At 46.3% G+C, this 18,542-nt stretch overlaps 1 protein-coding gene across 1 annotated transcript in view; it reads left to right on the top strand.

The window, feature by feature from the left end:
• Nucleotides 1-18,542, top strand: part of GNB3 (G protein subunit beta 3) — a 100,044-nt gene that overhangs the window by 63,376 nt on the left and 18,126 nt on the right. Inside the window, exons 2-5 of the mRNA XM_086932927.1 lie at nucleotides 14,947-15,080; nucleotides 15,412-15,450; nucleotides 15,847-15,953; nucleotides 16,590-16,653. Of these exons, the coding sequence (XP_086789053.1) occupies nucleotides 15,024-15,080; nucleotides 15,412-15,450; nucleotides 15,847-15,953; nucleotides 16,590-16,653 (267 nt within the window). The 5' untranslated portion in view covers nucleotides 14,947-15,023. The remainder of the gene's footprint in view (nucleotides 1-14,946; nucleotides 15,081-15,411; nucleotides 15,451-15,846; nucleotides 15,954-16,589; nucleotides 16,654-18,542) is intronic.

Below are 18,542 nucleotides of genomic sequence, written 5' to 3'. Positions count from 1 at the left end.
TTCTAGCCACCTAGTCAGCCGTATCCAGGCCACTTTGAATGACCTGGCGCGCAGCAGCTTGGGTATCATCCAAAACCTCCTGAAAGTTCTTCCTGTCTTCATCAGACAGTTTTGGGAGCAACTGTTTAGAGGAATCCATCAGGGCATGGATATACCTTCCATTCAAGCAAGTTGCATTTGTAGATTTCAGTGCCATGCTCGCGGATGAAAACACCTTCTTAGCAGACTGGTCAATACGTTTTGACTCCCTGTCAGCTGGAACTTGTGGGAAAGCCCCTGAAGACCTCTTCGAGCAAGCCGCCTGAACTACAAGGCTCTCAGGCGAAGGGTGAGCTGACAAGAATTCTGGATCCTCAGGTGCCACCCTATATCTCCGTGCCACAGTCCTGGAGACTGCAGGTGCAGACAAAGGCTTCTTCCAAACCTCCAACACTGGCTCCAGAATTGCCTCATTAAATGGTAACAAAGGCTCAGTCGCAGAGGACGGAGAATGCAACACTTCAGTCAATAAATTGGACTTAAACTCGGTGGAAGGAAGATTAATGTCCAATAATTCAGCAGCCTTTCTCACAACTGTATGATACGGGGCTACCTCCTTCGAAGGAGCATCTGACCTAGGAGAAAAATCCCACTCAGGGGAAACATCAAGACCACTTGCATCTTTTAATTCCACAAAATAGTCCTCAGAATCAGGAAGTTCACCTTCCTCCATTTCCTGCCGATAGCGTGCCTCTTCCACAGCTCTTTGGGCCTCCCTCCTGGAGTGGATCCTCGGGACTGGAGTCAATGGATCCACAACCGACTCCATCGCATCAGGGACCAATGTCGAACACGGATCCAACGGCGCCGCTTGCGCCAAACGAGGGCGAACAGACGGCACCGGAGATTCTCGGTACGGCGCCGGAGATTCTCGATACGGCGCCGGAGCCCTCGGCGCCAGAAAATTCCAGGACGGCGTCACTAGACGAAAGGGCATAAACGGAGCCTGGGCATATGCCTGAGGAACACCCAAATTGTAGGCAAAAGGACCCGTGGGGCCCGGAGGCGCACCAGAGGGGTACATGGCCCTTGCGAAGACACCATACATAGCGTTAAGATAGTGTGATGGGTCTTGACCTGGAGCCGGGAAAGGAGGATAATTTCCCGCCGCCGCCTCTGAAGCCGGTGTACCTGGAGTCGGCCCATCGGCGCCGACAAAGGAACCTCTTCAGGCTGCTCCAGATATTCTTGCTCTGGCTTGGCTTCACCCGGATCCGAAGAATGGACCGAATCCGAAGGAGCCGGCGTCGGTGATCGAGAGACTTCGACTTCAGGAGACACTTACTGCTCTAGCGAGCCCGGATTTGAATGAGAAGGATCAACCTCACCTCTGTGACGTCGAGGAGAAGATGACTTCAGCGCCGGATCCTTATCAGAGTGACGCCTCGAAGAGTGCTTCTTTCTCTTATGTCTCTTCGACTTTGAATGTCCCGACGCCGACTTCGAACCCGATCTGGATTCGGAACGAGACCTCAACCTCGACCTCGATCTTCTTTTACTGGCCTTCTTATTCTTCTTCATCTTGGCCATAAATAACTTTGCTTCCCTTTCCTTCAATGCCTTAGAGGTCATCTTGCTGCAACACGCACATCCATCGATGTCGTGATCGGAAGACAAGCACCATACGAAATCCTCGTGCGGGTCAGTGATGGACATCTGCTTACCGCACTCCCTGCAGGGCTTGAAACCAGATTTTCTCCCAAACATCTTCGAAAGGAAACGAGAAGAACAGACAAGAACAACTATAATAACAATGTTACTACGGAGAGTCCCAAGAAACGGTTGGCGTCGACGGCGCGGAAAAAAGGGAAATGACGTCATCACGCCGACGAAGCCCTATTATGGATCCAGTGACGTCAGTGGGGTCGCGAGCGGAGTCGTACCCTCTGTGACGTCGTCCATGACCTCCCCGGCGTGGAGAGCTACAAAAGTTTCCGATTGGCTGCTGCGCAGGGGATATTCACAAGGTGAGGAATCCACTGGCAGATGTATCTATCAGAAACCTAAAGGCTGGTTAAACTCACTCAGAAACCTTAGGCCTGTGGGTCCACCAGCCTCTTCCTGTACTCTTTCAGGAGCATTATTATAAACCAAAAGGGGCCACCAGAGCTCATAAAACCAAACAACCCTTTGCACTCCCTGAAAAAGCTTGAGTCAGGGGTGGTCACAGGCCTCCTCTTGGACTATCGCAAGAGGTCTTGTATCAGCTGTGGGGGGACACAGTATTGAATGCAAACGTTTAATATCAGCCTGCAATATATTGATCCCACAATATTGATCCCCTCTATATCATCAAGGTAAGTAAATGTGGAAATAGAATATTAAATCCATTCTTGCCATATGTGCTTACCTCAATGATACAAGTCGAGATAAGTGCAGTTTGATATTATTAACATCGATATTGTGACATACAACCCAGCTTTACTGACCAAAACAGTCTCTGATTCTCCACTCACCTCTGTGGGCAGTCCACAGGCAACAAGAGACTCCTAGTAAAACTCTATGGTCAGTCAAACTGAGGCAGCTTGGACAACTAAAGACTTACAATATTTGTAAGAACATCTATAAGGAAAAAGTCAGTCCCCAAAAACACAAGCATTTGGTAGAACTTTTAGCAATATTCCTCTTGTCATCCACCAGACGATAGACATGATCCCAACAAAGAAAGACTTTCTAGAACATGGGTACTCGCAAACATTTACTCTGGGGCCAAAGGGTCCCCTGTGGCGTGACCGATGGCAGCACTTCTGCGAGCAACATGGCGGTCGGGGCGTGGGAGGTGTTAGATGGGCTTAGGAGAAGCAACACATGTAAATCTGGTGGTTGAATTGCACCTGAGATCAATCCCAGCTTCCGCACTTGACCAAACTGTGTGATCCTAGGCAAGTGTTTAATTTCACTTTGCTATTGGCATTGTAGCCAAGGGAGGCATGAATGTTTTTAAATTTATGTTTGAAAACTGTCAATTAAAAATAAATTTCGCATTGCACTTTTATAATCTGTTGTACTATGGTGAAACGCTTATGCAGGGAAAGGAGATATACTTTTTTCATTTCGAAGGGACTTTTTCATATTTTTACAGGCTTTTTGCAAGACGCCTTTCAAAATTAAAGAGCCCCTAAAGTAAAGTAGTGCAGAACGGCTTCTGTGCTTCGTTTTTTTTACTTCAGTTCGAGTGTAAATGAATGCTTGCTGTTTATTTAATATCTTTATGAATATTAGTGCTTTGTAAAGTAGGCAGAAACCTAGTGCTATTGTTCAACCAGGGGTCGCATGTAAAGGTCAGGAGGGTCGCATGTAAAGGTCAGGAGGGTCGCATGTAACGGTCAGGAGGGTCGCATGTAACGGTCAGGAGGGTCGCATGTAACGGTCAGGAGGGTCGCATGTAACGGTCAGGAGGGTCGCATGTAACGGTCAGGCGGGTCGCATGTAAAGGTCAGGAGGGTCGCATGTAAAGGTCAGGAGGGTCGCATGTAAAGGTCAGGAGGGTCGCATGCAGCCCCCGGGCCGTACTTTCAGTATCACTGTTCTAGAACTTCGCTCTGATGTCATTTAGGAGGGAAAGTAGAGGCCCACACCCTCAACACAGAAAGTTTGGACTCTGGGAAGCACGTAGTGGTCTTCTAACAGGGAATAGATTGAGCCCAACAAGCAAAGACATTCTGGAGTCTCAGTAAGAAATCTGTCAAGGGCAAATGGTCAATAAATGGATTCGGACAACCAAAGAGATGCTGGACTCTCAAAAACAAAAGATGTTCTGCCTTTCAACAAGAACTCAGGGTCATCCGACAATCAATATGACCTCGCCATCCAATAAGCCTACCCTTTGAGATGCTGCGGTCTGATTTGGCCACAGTCATAACCAGTCTGAGATCAAGAGCAGCGGAATGCCAGCGCTGCGGTCCCGGGAGTTGTCATTGCGTGCTGCGGAGTCGGTCTTAAGGACGGAGGAGTAGCTTGGAAAGTCTATGTGGCGGAGTCTAAATGTATCTGTAAACCTCTTCCAGCTGTATCGCGTACCTCCGTGGACTGCGGTACGTAGTTGTAGAGTCCCTCTGGGCCCTTCCTGGTGGCAAATAGGAAATCAGAACCATCTTATTCGCAGCAGCGCAACTCTACTGAGATGGTGTACGGTGAGGGAGTGCGGATGACTCACAATGTGGTGGAGATGTAGGGGTTCTCCTCCTTTCCAGATTACAGTAAGGTCATCAGGCTGTGGAGATCCTCTTGTGTTGTGTACAAATTCTATGAGGTCACCAAGTCGCCTTTCTCCAGAGACCAATCCAACACAAGCAGCCAGTCCTTCTGAAATGAAATGAAATGAAATTAATTAAATGGGATTTTATAGAGCGCACTTCTACCCTGAGGCCTCGTAGCGCTTAGGACGGGTGGGTGGAGGCAGCCATCAGACTGTGCAGTTAGTGGAAGAGGAAGGTTTTCAGAAGTTTGCGAAACTTGAGTAGGTCTGGTTCGCTACGTAGGGTAAGGGGCATAGAGTTCCAACAGGAGGCGCCGGTGGCGTTCCATGAGAACGAACAGCCCCCCATCTAGCTTGTTTAATTTTACGAGTTACTGCCAGGAAGGTGGTACTGGAGCGTAGAATTCTTGGGGGGTGGTAGGGGGTGACTAGGGAGCAGATCAATGCAGGGCCTGTGTGCCACAAAGCTTTATGGGCTATGCACATCGCCTTGAATTGGATCCTGGCCAGTATAGGCAGCCAATGGAGTTTTTTCAAGGCGGCTGACCCTGAGTGTCTCCGAGGCAGTCCCAGCAATAGGCGTGCTGCAGAGTTCCGAGTGACCTGAAGTTTTTTGATGGAGCGCGCCGGAGCTGCTCTGTCGAGGCACAGCTGCAGGCGAGGCCTACCTGGATCTTCTCCTAGCCTTTCCTTGAGCTGCAGTTCTTCCACTGAATTATCATGCTGAGAAGTGTGCATCGGTCTCTTACGCACAAAATTGAAGCCATTGGAACTGCACGTGCTGGAATTACTTGAGATAATATCCAACAAGCATTAGCAAAGTCAATTGGGACCTATTGACTTTGTCAAAGATTTTTAGAGATGCTATGCAGCATGGCTAAATAAACAGAGGCCTATCATGTCAGCACAGGGGTCAGCGGGAGCCGAAGCAACAGTGGTGTCTGGAAGCAACACATAGGGTGTGGGGGGGGGAGCAAACGGGTGAGAACGAGAACAATGTGGAGCATGGCGGACGGGGATAAACCCATGCAGGCGAGAGGACATTTTCAGCTGGGAGGGATAGAAGCACACGGGTGAGAAAGCAACATGAGCAGGGGAGCACACTAGGACAAATACATTACAAAGTGGGTCAGGGGATAACGAGAGAGAGCAGCACCGAGAGGGAAAGAGACACATTATGGAGGCAGCTGGAAAAACATGCACTCTCGTAAAGAGCTTAAATTAAAAGAAAAAAGTAAAAGCAAGAAGTGTAAGGAAACAGTAATGTATCCATGCTCCAGGGGAGGGAAAATGTAAGAAGAGAAAGTAAAGCCCACGCATCCTAACAAGAAGCAAGCAAATAAGAGTGACAATAAAGTCAACCAGTGGTAAGCAATGGGCTGACCCTAAGCGCGCAGTAAGCTAACAATACGCCTCGCAGGAGACAGTGCATGAGCTTGCTAGTCAACGAGACCTAAAAAGCATCAAAAGAAGCAGCCAGAAAAGTGAGCAACAAAGCAAAGCACTAACAAAACCCAGGTTGGCCAAAAAAACTTGGCAAGGGACCCAGCTTGAAAAGAACAAAGGCAAGAGATAACATGCCCACCTTGCAGGAATAAATACATTATTTTATAATTGATTTAGTTAAGTAAAACCATATCAATGGAACATTACACTACAATAGTTAAACGTCCAAAAAACCTCAACATGCTAAAAAAAAACAAAAAAATAATAATCACGGGGTCTATAAAAAATACAGTTTAAATACAACTAATATATATATATATATATTAATTCAGTTGTGAGTAACACACTTCGCACAAGGCCACAGGAAGACTGTTCAGTAACACTTCTTTTATTACCAGCATGCAAACAAAGGAATTCACAGCACCTCAATTCCTTTCAATGTTCCGCCTGACGCGTTTCAGGAGTTCCCTCTCCCTTTCTCAAAGGCGCATTTTCTTCTGGCATCAATGTCAGTTTCTCTGCATTCGCACTAAAATGATTTTCACCTGCCTCATGGGCGTGGCCCTGTCACAGGGCCTTCTGGGTGCTGTAGTGCTTTGCTGATTTTCCCCGAGTGGGTCTGCACATCGTGTCATTATTTAAATGTTGTTTTTCCCAAGTGGGTTGGAAATGAAATTCTGCCATCCAATGCTCCGCTTTCCTGCATGGCAGGCATGGCAGGAAAGCGGAGCATTGGATGGCAGAATAAGAAGTGTTACTGAACAGTCTTCCTGTGGCCTCGTGCGAAGTGTGTTACTCACAACTGAATTAATATATATATATATATATATATATATATATGTATATATATATATATATATATATATTTTTTATTTTTTTTACCATATAGCCTCTTGGATGACCTTTATGAATTTAGTAAATCTACTTCCTAGTAGAATACAAAACAGAGCAGTGTCTCAGCGAACTTGAATGTCCAATCTTCGAAATGATGGCAACAAATATAATCTGCAAACATTTGTAAACGCGTACAGTAGGTCAACATATTGGCACCGGACTCATTTACCTAATCGAAGAACTGGCATTGATTGTTCTAGTTTTCCAGGACTGGTGAAATTGCAGGAATTCTGAGGGCAAAGCTAGGAAACCATCCAGTGTGGCTCTTCAGAGACCACACTGGTCGCTTCCCTCACCTGGCGCAGGTGCACACACTACAGATGACGCACACAGAGGACTTCTTGGGTGGACTTCACTATGGCCCCTTTATAAACAAGCCATCATTTCTGAAAAGGATGTAGATCGCACCAGCAATCAAGTGAGAATTTAGAGACAGAGTTAACAAGGGTAAATGTCAAAATCACAGAGCCGGTGAAACAGTTAAATCTGGTAACTGAGACATCAAGTCTTGGCCGTGTGACTGTCCTGGGTACAATTCTAGGCGCCTTGCTCCACCCTCCACACAAGAGAAAGCAATTGTCTCAAAAGGCAGGTTCACAAACAAAAGTCCATCAACTAGGATGCTCAGCTGAGGTCGTTTCTTTCTCGTGTCTCGATCAAAAACCCTCTGCACAGGTCAGAAATATTAATAAGCATTTGCAATGCAATAGGTCTTGCATTTGAGAGAGTTTAAGCTATTGGAATTGTAAATAACAATGGGCCCGATTCACAGAATGAACTTAAGACTAAATCCTAAACTTACTACAATTTGGTATTCACAGAATGCACTTACTACTTTCGGGATTCACAGAGTGAACTTACTACTTTCGGTATTCACAGAATGAACTTACTACTTTCGGTATTCACAGAATAGATTTAAGACTACTAACTTTACGTCCGCACTCGGGCCGGAAATTCCAGCCCAGAGGCGGTGTTTCCGGCCTGGAGGCGGAGCTTCCGGCCCGGAGGCAGAGCTTCTGGCTTGGGGGCAGAGCTTTCGGCCCGGAGGCGGAGCTTGCGGCCCAGAGGTGGATATTTCAGCCATGGCTAAATCCCCACCTCCGAGCCGGGAGCTCCGCCTCCAAGCTGCAAGCTCCGCCCCAAGCCGAAAACTCTGCCTCCGGGCCGGAAACTCCGGCCCGAGTGCAGACGTAAAGTTAGTAGTCTTAAATCTATTCTGTGAATACCGAAAGTAGTAAGTTCATTCTGTGAATCCCGAAAGTAGTAAGTTCACTCTGTGAATACCAAATAGTAGTAAGTTTAGGATTTAGTCTTAAGTTTATTCTGTGAATCGGGCCCAATGACTTTTATTTATCTGTTTTGCTAATTAACACAAAAATAAAGGGCATTGTCATTTATAATGTCAACAGCTCAAACTCTTGTAAATGCGAGACCTTTTCAAAGAAGCGTCCGCCATTGTACTGGGCTGCTTGGAAAGTGAAAGCACGCATGGTGCGCTGAATGCTGCAGGAAAGCATCTTGTGCCTGCAGTAGATGAAACTCATTAAAGAAAATAGTGCTTACAGACTAAATAAGACATACCGTGTAACAACCGAAGTAAAAGGGCCAGTCCTCATGAGAGGTTACAAGTGAAGACAAGGCAGTACTAAGGAGGGTCTAACAAGCCTATTAACGAATCAGAAGCCAGCATTCACAAAGGACAATGACACAAGCCAATGACAAATAGGGGCGGAGAGTGGGTGGGGCTTCTATTCCATACTCCAATACAGCATGCCGCAGAGCATCTCATGTGCTGCCCAGGCTAGACCTAAAAATGAATCTTGCCTGTCCATCTTACTGGTTTCAGGCCTCATCCAGGCTGCCTCTTTGATTCTATTCCAGCTTTCACCACTGGTATCAACAAGGTTATTCTATCTTTTCTTACTTAAAGCATTGAGGCAAGCGTGTACTCAACATGCATTCGGTTTGCCGCTTACACCCCAACTACAGCTCTTCACTCGTCATCCAATCTACTTCTCGTTCAACGCTTCCCCAGGTTGTGCCTTGGTGGATGCGACTTCGTACTTCCTAACACTTGAACACCCTCCCTTCTGCCTTGCGATCTATTTCTTGTCAATAGAAGCTACTCAAGAAACACTGAACTAGGCTCTTCACAGCTGACCGTTCTTAGTTCCGTCATCGCCTGTAACATTGGTTCACTCACTTATGGGTTGAGTACCATGATGTCCTGTCTCTGGGTTGATGGGTGATTTACAGTTTGTGCTGGTGGTTGTGGTCACTGGAAATCATTTAATGGAGGGATCATTTTTCTTCATCAGATTTGACCCAAAGCAAGAGAGAGAGAAAGGCATAAAAGACAGATAGAAGGAGGACCAGAAATATAGAAAAAGAGTGAGAAAGAGAGAAAGCAGGGATGAAACAGAAACTGAAAGAATAAGATAAGGAGTCAGGAAACGTGGGGTTGTGAAGAAAAAAGCATATGGTGGCAATCTTGATTTCCTTAGTCTTCAAAAGCATAATGCTAAGAAAAACTCCTAAGTTCAGGCCCCTGACTTATATTTTTACAAATTAAGCACTGCTTCCGCTCAGTCATTCATCTCTACAGGGTACATGGAAGCACCAAGAAAGTCCCGCATTATTAGCAAAACAGTTATAATTTTACAATGTTCCACTATTGGAACCCTTCTTGATGAATAACCACAGAACAAGAGCATTGGAAGAACAGTGACACTGACCTGCCTTGAAGGCTGAATAATGCAAACACATTTGCGGCAATCAAAGGTAAACCTTATTTGTCGAGAACCTCTAAGGATGTGTTCCGTCTGCTAGACTGCCGACTTTGCTGCTGGAGACCAGGGTTCGAGCCTCGGGTCGTGTCCACAGCCTGTGATTCTGGCCAAATCACTTAGGGCCATATGTATGAAGCTCTAATGGGTTCGCAAATGCCGAAATATGCAGAATTTCAGCATTTGCAAACTCATTTTTGCTAAATGGTATGTATGAACGAATTTGGGTGCAAAATAAAGAATCCCAAAATTTGCGATTCCTTATTTTGCGATTGCATTTAAGGAATCGCACATTTTGCAATTCCTTATGTATGAAGCAAAAAAAATTGCTAATTGACATTAAGGAATCACAAATTACCACCAACTTCGAGTTGATGCTAATTTGCAAATTCCTTGAAAAATGCACTTTTTTGCATTTTTTGAAGTGCTATGTGAAGCACAAACATGCCCTCAGGGCATGTATGTGCACCACATGTGCACCCATGGTAATTTCAGGGGTGCAACAGGGTGTCCTTGGGACACCCCTGCACCCTTGAAATTATTCTCAATTTGCGATTCTCAAATTGCGAATCGCAAATTGAGAATAACTTCCCATTCATTCCTATGGGCCTCCTGGCCCATAGAAATGAATGGGAAAGTATTCCATAATTGCGATTCGCAATTTGCTAATCGCAATTATGGAATTTTAAGAACTCGCAAAAAAAATCGATTTTCTACATACATACCAATTTGCGAATCTCAAATAGCGATTTCTTAAAAATCGCTATTTGAGATTCGCAAATGGGTACCTTCATACATATGGCCCCAAATCTCACCCTGCCTGAATGTGTAATGTAAATACGGTGCTCATGAAAAGAGCTCCAATACCTTCGGGTATATGCAACAAAAATAAGAGGGCAGTCACTGGCAGACAGGAGACAAGAAATGAAGAATATGGTACTGGATTTTTTTTCTTCAAAAGTTCCTTAATATAATATCATCAGAGACATATGTCTCCGGGAGCAATGTGTAACATCAACAATGCACCTGAAATTTAGAGACTGGTACATCCATAATGCACCAGTGAGCGTGGAATAGGAAGTGTATGTCAGGTGATTTGGAGCAAGAATGTCCTGAAGGGCCAAGTAGGGTCAGACGGTCTTAGGGAACAACACTTGGCCAGTGTTTTATGTATGATGTTTGTTGGGGACCTGCAGTGTGATGGAACAGTCTTTTCATTAACCAGTCCATATGCTAAGAGTACAATTTTCCAATAAGGGACACTAACTGGGCTTCAGTTTCTGGAGCTAGGTAAGGGGAACCAAATCATGAGTTAATATTTGCTTTGTCTACCTAGAGACTTCCAACGCCTATTATTGTATCAGTCAAGACATAGTCATGTCTGAGGAAGTGTAGAAAAGTGGGGTCATGCCTTTGAGTAACATCTTTTCAACGCAAATCTGAACCAGTCATAGGCTGGCTTGTGGTCCTTGGCCGGCGGCTCAAGAATGTTATATCCACCTTAGATATCACGAAGGGCCCTGTAACCAGAGCAAGGCCACAGATTTCAGAATAAGATAGCTTACATGGTAATTTGTGGCCAGAGGGAGCAAGCATGTCAGGATCATCATTGATTAAAGGTGCCCAGTGGGAAGGGCTGGTGTAAAGTCAGATGTCACATCAGGGCTGCAGGTATTCATTTATTTATGTATTTAGCTGGTTTGTGTTCACCTGAATGTTGCTTTACACCTCCTTATGCCACTGATAACCACAAACACTTAGTAAGATGCTGCAACGTATGTACAAAACACCTAGGTACAAAGTTACAATAATCTCCAAGACCCTCTCCATCAATTAAATGCCTACTACTGGATCAGCTACCACTACATGTCCCGATTGTGGAAGGCATCCCTTGAACAAGGATCGTCAACATAACACTGAGGGTCTTACTAAGGCTCACCACAGATGGAACCCCATCCATCACTGGAGTCTAAAACCAACCAATACTGTCCTGCACTTGACTCTACCACTAACCAAAGCGCTAGGAAGTGGCTTCCAGAAGCAACAAGCACTTCATAAAAACATTAAATCAAATCAAATAAATAGAAGGCAGAAAACACCTAAGCTGGTAAGTACAGATTCAACACTGTATTCAAACTGCAGGGAAGCTATTGATTGTGATGCAGAATGATGTCCTGGAATTAGTAAAATGATGCCCAATTCCCCAAGCTTTGTGCTGTGAATAGATGTGGCTCAGTCCTCACCCTCTCGAAGACACACCTGGCCTTGCAAAGCAGGAGTTTGGGGGACTGTGGGGCCTACAAGTTAAAGGGGTTAACTCTTGTGCTTTCCCATCACATCCAATAGCCCATGAGTCCATTATACCTAGGCTATCTGGTTTTAGGTTTAAACCTATAATAACTGATAAAACCCCACCAAAAGGAAAATAGCCATCACTGGTGTAAACGTATAGACACTGAAAAAACACCTTTGCAACCACAAACTAAGTGCCATTCAAAGAAAGGAAAAGGTGAGTGAAAGAGACATTTTTATTTCTTCCTGAAGGAGCCAATACAATGTAACTTTGTTATACAAGGCTGGGCTTACATTATTCTGCTTGCGTTTTGTTGTTTAGGGATGTCACTAAAACATTGTCTCTTCTTTCTTCTGCTTTTTTTAGTTGTGTGGTATTTGGTCTAAAGATGCAGTGTTTAGAAGCATGTTTTAGGTCTTATTTAGTTATTTTATAAACTGCAGAGAATCTGGAAATATCAAAATCATATTTGATATTTTAGCTACATTTGATTTCACTGATAAGTAAAATGGCTGGTTTCATAAGAATCTTTCCTAATATATACCACCACATATACCCACAGACAGAGAATGGGTAAACCCCTTTGATACATCAGCATCCTTTTCTAGTGAGTCAGTATTGATTGTGAGTGAATTGCCAAACACCCCACATTTTAAACATTCAATGCAAGATGGAGTGACAGGTATATGTGAAAAGAATGTTGTCACCGAGCATCTGAGATAGTGGTGAAAACATGACACCAGACGTTTGGTAAACACGGAACGCAGTGTCACTTGGAATGCTGCTGAAAACATTCCTACCAAGTTCAATAAAGATTGGAGTGATATTGTTTGTATTTGCAGTGGTTCAGCTACGTATGTGAAAAAGTTGTATGATGGTCTGTCAAAATCGATACCTGAGCTGAAGTGCTTCCCTGTAAGAGATCCTTGTCACTTGCTAGATGGAATGCTGAAAGCATCTTTACAATCTTCAGACTTAATGAAGAATGCTATTGACTTGGTAGTCCATTCTGGTTGCAGTAAAATGTATTTGGACCTCATATACCCGGTGCACATGCTATCTAGACACAAGCAAGCAATAATTTAAATTAAATTAAAATTCCATAAACACCGGAAAAACACTGTTTCTGTTGTTTTTAATGGCGAAAAAAAATGTGTAACCACCGATAGCTGCAGTTTTTTTGAGGTATTGAAAAAACCCCACCAGAATTTACCTAAAATAGTAACTGAAAACAGGAAAGCCTATATATACCCCAATCCAGCTGAGCTCTCAAGGGGGAACCAATTACATTTCAATATTTAGAGGTGAGTATCTACTACACAGACAACAAAGCCATTGATAGTAATATCATATCCACGCTTGTGGCTCTACGAAGCAGTGTAGAATTCTGGAAAACTTTACCATTGTTGCTGATTGGGAAGAGAGCCCTAGCAAACATGGTCCCACTCCACACTTACTTTGGATGGTTATTTTAGGCAGGGGGGCATATTTATGTAGGGTTGCCTCACATTTGCACCACGCAACATGATACATGCGTGATGCAAACCTCTACATCAGATTAATGCAGTCACGCAGAGCTTGGCTACAAAAATCTGGGGTAAAGCAGCACAGCGCAAATGACTGCGTTGCAATACTCTGCGCTAGGGAGGCATTCCATGGGCGTTGTGGGGGTGTTCCCACACAACTCCAATGGGTTTGTACGCATCCCCATATTTACAAGACCTTGTAAATCTGGGAATGTGCCAAAAAGATACGCCTCCTCAGGAGAGGCATAACGAGGGGAAATATCATTATTTCTCCTCGTTACTTCCGCATTCTGCACACATAGAAAAAGGAAAATGCAGCTCAGGATTGTATTTGCGCAGGAAGGTGCCCCTTCCTGCACAGAAACAAACCTGCATGCAGCGCAGGCACCCTTACACCCTGGTGCACGGGTGCCTGCGTTGATGCTAGGCAGCACATTGTGAGGGAAAAGTCAGGAATGCACCATCTCCATTAATTACGACACATTCCTGCCCTTTCCCAGTGCCGCAGTGCAGCACAGCAAGGTGATTTACTGCTGTTGCACTTCACCACTTTTTTCATAAATTTTCCCGCCTGGTTTTTAACTCGACCTGGTGTGGAATTCATATAAGCACATGGTGGGGTGGATAAACTGAGACTCCAAGCCCTGGAGGAGGTAGGGGTGTCCCCAGATTTGAGTTATATATATTTGACTTCACAGCTGCAAATGGATAGGCAGATGGCTTGGAGAAACTCAGGGAACAGATTCAGAGACCATGTGGGTGGTCTGCTAGCTAGCAGCTATCCGATTGACTGATTAGACCCATGCACAGCAAGTGTCAGCTCCCACAATTAGGGAAAGTGGTGATGTCCTGTTGGGAACTTTGTTTGAAGAAAACAAGATTGATGACAGCCGATGGCCCCAGCATCGCCTTCAATGATGTACCCAACTTTCAGATGGGTGATAAGCCTCTGCCGATATGACAGCAGAGGGCCTCAGCATCCCCTTTGATGGTTTACCCAACTTTCAGAAGGGTGATAAGCCCCAGCAGAAAGCAGTTTGATCTGCCAACAGAATGAGGGTTGTGTGTGTAAGAGCTTCATGAAGCTGCAAATGTCAGTGCCTTTCAAGGCTATGTCAGGGATCATGAGCTGCCTGGAGGGTCAGATCCTAGCTGTATGTTGATAATCGGCATATACACGCTAGTACGGAGTGCGGGCGAACCAGAAAACATCACTTACGGAGTTCTTCCGTTGAAATACACTCTAGGTCAAGAGAAGAAAGGAGTGTTGCTACCATGGAGGGCACTCAGGATGTCCAGCATCCCAATCCTATGAGGCGGGATTTTACCCTGTGATATAGTCGTGCCCAGATTTGCGATATTGGGATGGAGACACTCACCTGAATTGACCACAGGATGAGCAAATCTATTGAAACCATAAGCCAGTTTTTACGGTCTATTTCCGCGTTCTAGAAAAATGATCATAATGATGGTGAATCCAGATTGGTCAACCACCCTCAAAAGTTGACCATTGGCCGTCTCTTAGAAAGAAGACTGTCTTTGGCTGTATAGATAGGTCTGTGGACTGATCCGTCGTGTTTGAGGTCAGTGGTGGACGGGAATAGGGGTAGCCATGGACAGTGGTAAACATAGGCCATGGTATCATACTCCGAGCCCCTCTTAAGAGGAGCGATGGAGGGTCTCAGTTAGGACGTCACCGTTTTTGTGGCAGTGTGCTTCACCTAAGACCTGAGATTGTTACTTCTCCTTTTCTTGCCCACTCAGGTGCAGCGGTGTGAACTCCACCGCAGGTGACTCAAGCAGCAGACGGTGGCTGGACTCTCCGGTGACCAGCCGCAAACATGGGTGAGATGGAGCAGCTCCGGCAGGAGGCAGAGCAGCTGAAGAAGCAGATCGCGGTGAGTTGGCCGGAGCGTACTCTGATGTCCCTCGCATGAACCATGGTGTGATTTGGGAGGTGGGCTGTCCAGGCACATGATGAGGCTGACACAGGTCTGCTAGGTCTACCTAGCAGCTGCATCTTCTGGGTGCAGATCAACACAGGTACAGGCTGGGATACTCAGCTCTTTGTTGTGATCAGATATGGATGATATTTCCCCAACCCTTAATAGATTCCCTGATGCTGTCACCCCACCACCAACATTCAGCTGCCCTTGGATCACAAGTAGGGTTAGATGAACTCAATGTGCAAAACAATCTCTGATCACTGTTCTCTCTCACCGATTGCAGGATGCTCGGAAGGCAGTTGCCGACACAACGCTGGCCCAGGTAAGCAGATGAGTAATGGAGAAACCCAAAAAGTGTCAATCTGAACCCTGCGGACAGTGTTTCTCCCAAGTCCTCTGAGTCCCTACTGCCTACGGATGAGCATTTATACTACCCTTTTTGAGATTCTCTCCTCCATCTATTTCTAGGGACATCTTCTATCCACTTGCTGTAAATCTCTCCCACCCTCTACTAAGCGTATTTTCTGCATCTCACTCTAAGTACCAGCCTCATTATGAGTTCATACCACTACAGAATCAGTTTCTCTTTTACCTCTGGTGCCTGTCGCTGAGAATGTTCCTCCCACCCCCTCCTTAGTGCCTCTGCCCCACTACCATTTGGGATTGCCAACCACCATCGCTGCACCTATTGAGACTTCTCTTTTTCCACATTCTGCAGCTCACAAGCGGTATGGAGGTGATTGGCCGAATACAGATGAGAACCCGGCGGACCCTCCGCGGACACTTGGCCAAGATTTATGCCATGCACTGGTCCACAGACTCCAAGTAAGATCCTGAGGGGGGCATCTGTTCTGCATCAGTCAGGGGCACGAGTGCCAGCCTGTGGGCATCTGTAGTCTGCCTGGGTCATCTATACTTGGCTGTTGGAATATGTACATGGCTGAGGGGATCTACCTTAGGCTGGAAGCATGCATGCGGTTTGAGGGCATCTGTACCTTGATGGTGTCATCTACACTTGGTGATGGCCAAATACCAGGATAAGGGTCCTCTGTGCCAAGATGGAGATGGAATCTCTTTCAAACTAGAGACATACATTTTCCTTATGGGGGTTTCTAAACCACTCTCTACCTGGCTAGCCGCATCTGCACCAGGTTGAGAACATCTGGGCTAGTCTGAGGGCATCTGTACTAGGATACGGGCATATGCACCTACCTTCGGGGAATCTGTTAGAGAATATGGGCTTATGTGGTAGATCTGTATGAGGGAGAGGGATCCCTACCAGAATTAGGACATCTGTGCCTACATTGGGGAATTTCTTCTGCTCTGGGGTTATCTGCAGCTGGATGAGGGCATCTCTACCAGGCTGGGGGCTTCTTTACCAGCTTTGGGAAATCTGTACTTGACATAGGGCAATCGTTCTAGGCTAGCCTCACCAGGCTAATGGACATTTTTTTCTTCCAGGTTACTCGTCAGCGCCTCCCAGGACGGAAAGCTGATTGTGTGGGACACCTACTCCACCAACAAGGTACTTCTTTGTTCTTTTACAAACCCTGCCAGAGCTCCTTCACCATCCCCACTCCCATCTCTCAAGTGCGATCTGTCGAAGAAAGCACTCTTTTTCATCAAAAATACTCAGTAAGAACAAGACAACATCTCTCTGAGATACTACACCAACACAATCAATTAGAGAATTAACACCAACAGCATTAACCAGAGAGAGCACACCAAATGGACATAGGGAGGTTGGGAGACCATATGCAACCCTCACGATGAAGGTAGCTTTGTAACCAATGAGAGAGCCCAAAACGAAGTATATGTATATGTATATGTATATATATATATATATATATATATATATATATATATATATATATATATAAGGACAACTCCCTGCAGAAAGAAGAGAGCAGGGGCCCAAGGGGGAGTTCAGGAAGCATCTTTATTGAAGCAATTCTCTTAGGGGTGGCAAATGCATTTCGGCACGGGTTGTGCCTTCTTCAGCGCCTGGAGAAATATGAGGGGGTGTGAATGAGAGTCAAGGTATTGAAGTGTCCAGCCGCCCACCGATAGGGTAACATCCAACTCCGCCCCCGCTGCTGATGATACAGCTCACCTGACAACTGGAGGTCTGCCAAGTGGACTACAGGACCCAGCATGCCGTGTGGTGGCGTGGTGAGTGCTGCGGGGACAATTGGATGTAGGTGCGGTCTTGTGGGTTTCCTTCTTCCACTCACAATAGTGTCCCAATGTTTGCCAGCAACGAAAATGTCTCCTTGCGCCCCCTGGACCGCATCAACCCTCAAGGGAAGGGGATTCCAAATGGCGGGGACAAGTCCGGAAATCCAGCTTCGCCCAACGTGCAGCGCCGTGGCTGCAACACCGCTGTCTCTTCGTCCCGAAACCTGGAGGTGGACCTGGGTAAGTATCAGTAACCTGATGAGCAAAAAGTCCGCCGTAGCAGCAGCCAGCAGTGCCCAGGCCGACTTGGAGATGCGTGGACCCCTGTAGCGCGATACTGGCGTGCGCGCGTAATATGAAAGGACAACTCCCTGCAGAAAGAAGAGAGCAGGGGCCCAAGGGGGAGTTCAGGAAGCATCTTTATTGAAGCAATTCTCTTAGGGGTGGTGAATGCATTTCGGCACGGGTTGTGCCTTCTTCAGCGCCTGGAGAAATATGAGGGGGTGTGAATGAGAGTCAAGGTATTGAAGTGTCCAGCCGCCCACCGATAGGGTAACATCCAACTCCGCCCCCGCTGCTGATGATACAGCTCACCTGACAACTGGAGGCCTGCCAAGTGGACTACAGGACCCAGCATGCCGTGTGGTGGCGTGGTGAGTGCTGCGGGGACAATTGGATGTAGGTGCGGTCTTGTGGGTTTCCTTCTTCCACTCACAATAGTGTCCCAATGTTTGCCAGCAACGAAAATGTCTCCTTGCGCCCCCTGGACCGCATCAACCCTCAAGGGAAGGGGATTCCAAATGGCGGGGACAAGTCCGGAAATCCAGCTTCGCCCAACGTGCAGCGCCGTGGCTGCAACACCGCTGTCTCTTCGTCCCGAAACCTGGAGGTGGACCTGGGTAAGTATCAGTAACCTGATGAGCAAAAAGTCCGCCGTAGCAGCAGCCAGCAGTGCCCAGGCCGACTTGGAGATGCGTGGACCCCTGTAGCGCGATACTGGCGTGCGCGCGTAATATGAAAGGACAACTCCCTGCAGAAAGAAGAGAGCAGGGGCCCAAGGGGGAGTTCAGGAAGCATCTTTATTGAAGCAATTCTCTTAGGGGTGGTGAATGCATTTCGGCACGGGTTGTGCCTTCTTCAGCGCCTGGAGAAATATGAGGGGGTGTGAATGAGAGTCAAGGTATTGAAGTGTCCACACACACAAACAACACACTACCATCCTGAATCACCAAAATA

Source organism: Lissotriton vulgaris, chromosome 7 (assembly GCF_964263255.1).
Source record: "Lissotriton vulgaris chromosome 7, aLisVul1.2, whole genome shotgun sequence".
NCBI classification, from domain to species: Eukaryota; Metazoa; Chordata; class Amphibia; order Caudata; family Salamandridae; genus Lissotriton; species Lissotriton vulgaris.
This window is presented reverse-complemented; position numbering and strand designations above follow the sequence as displayed.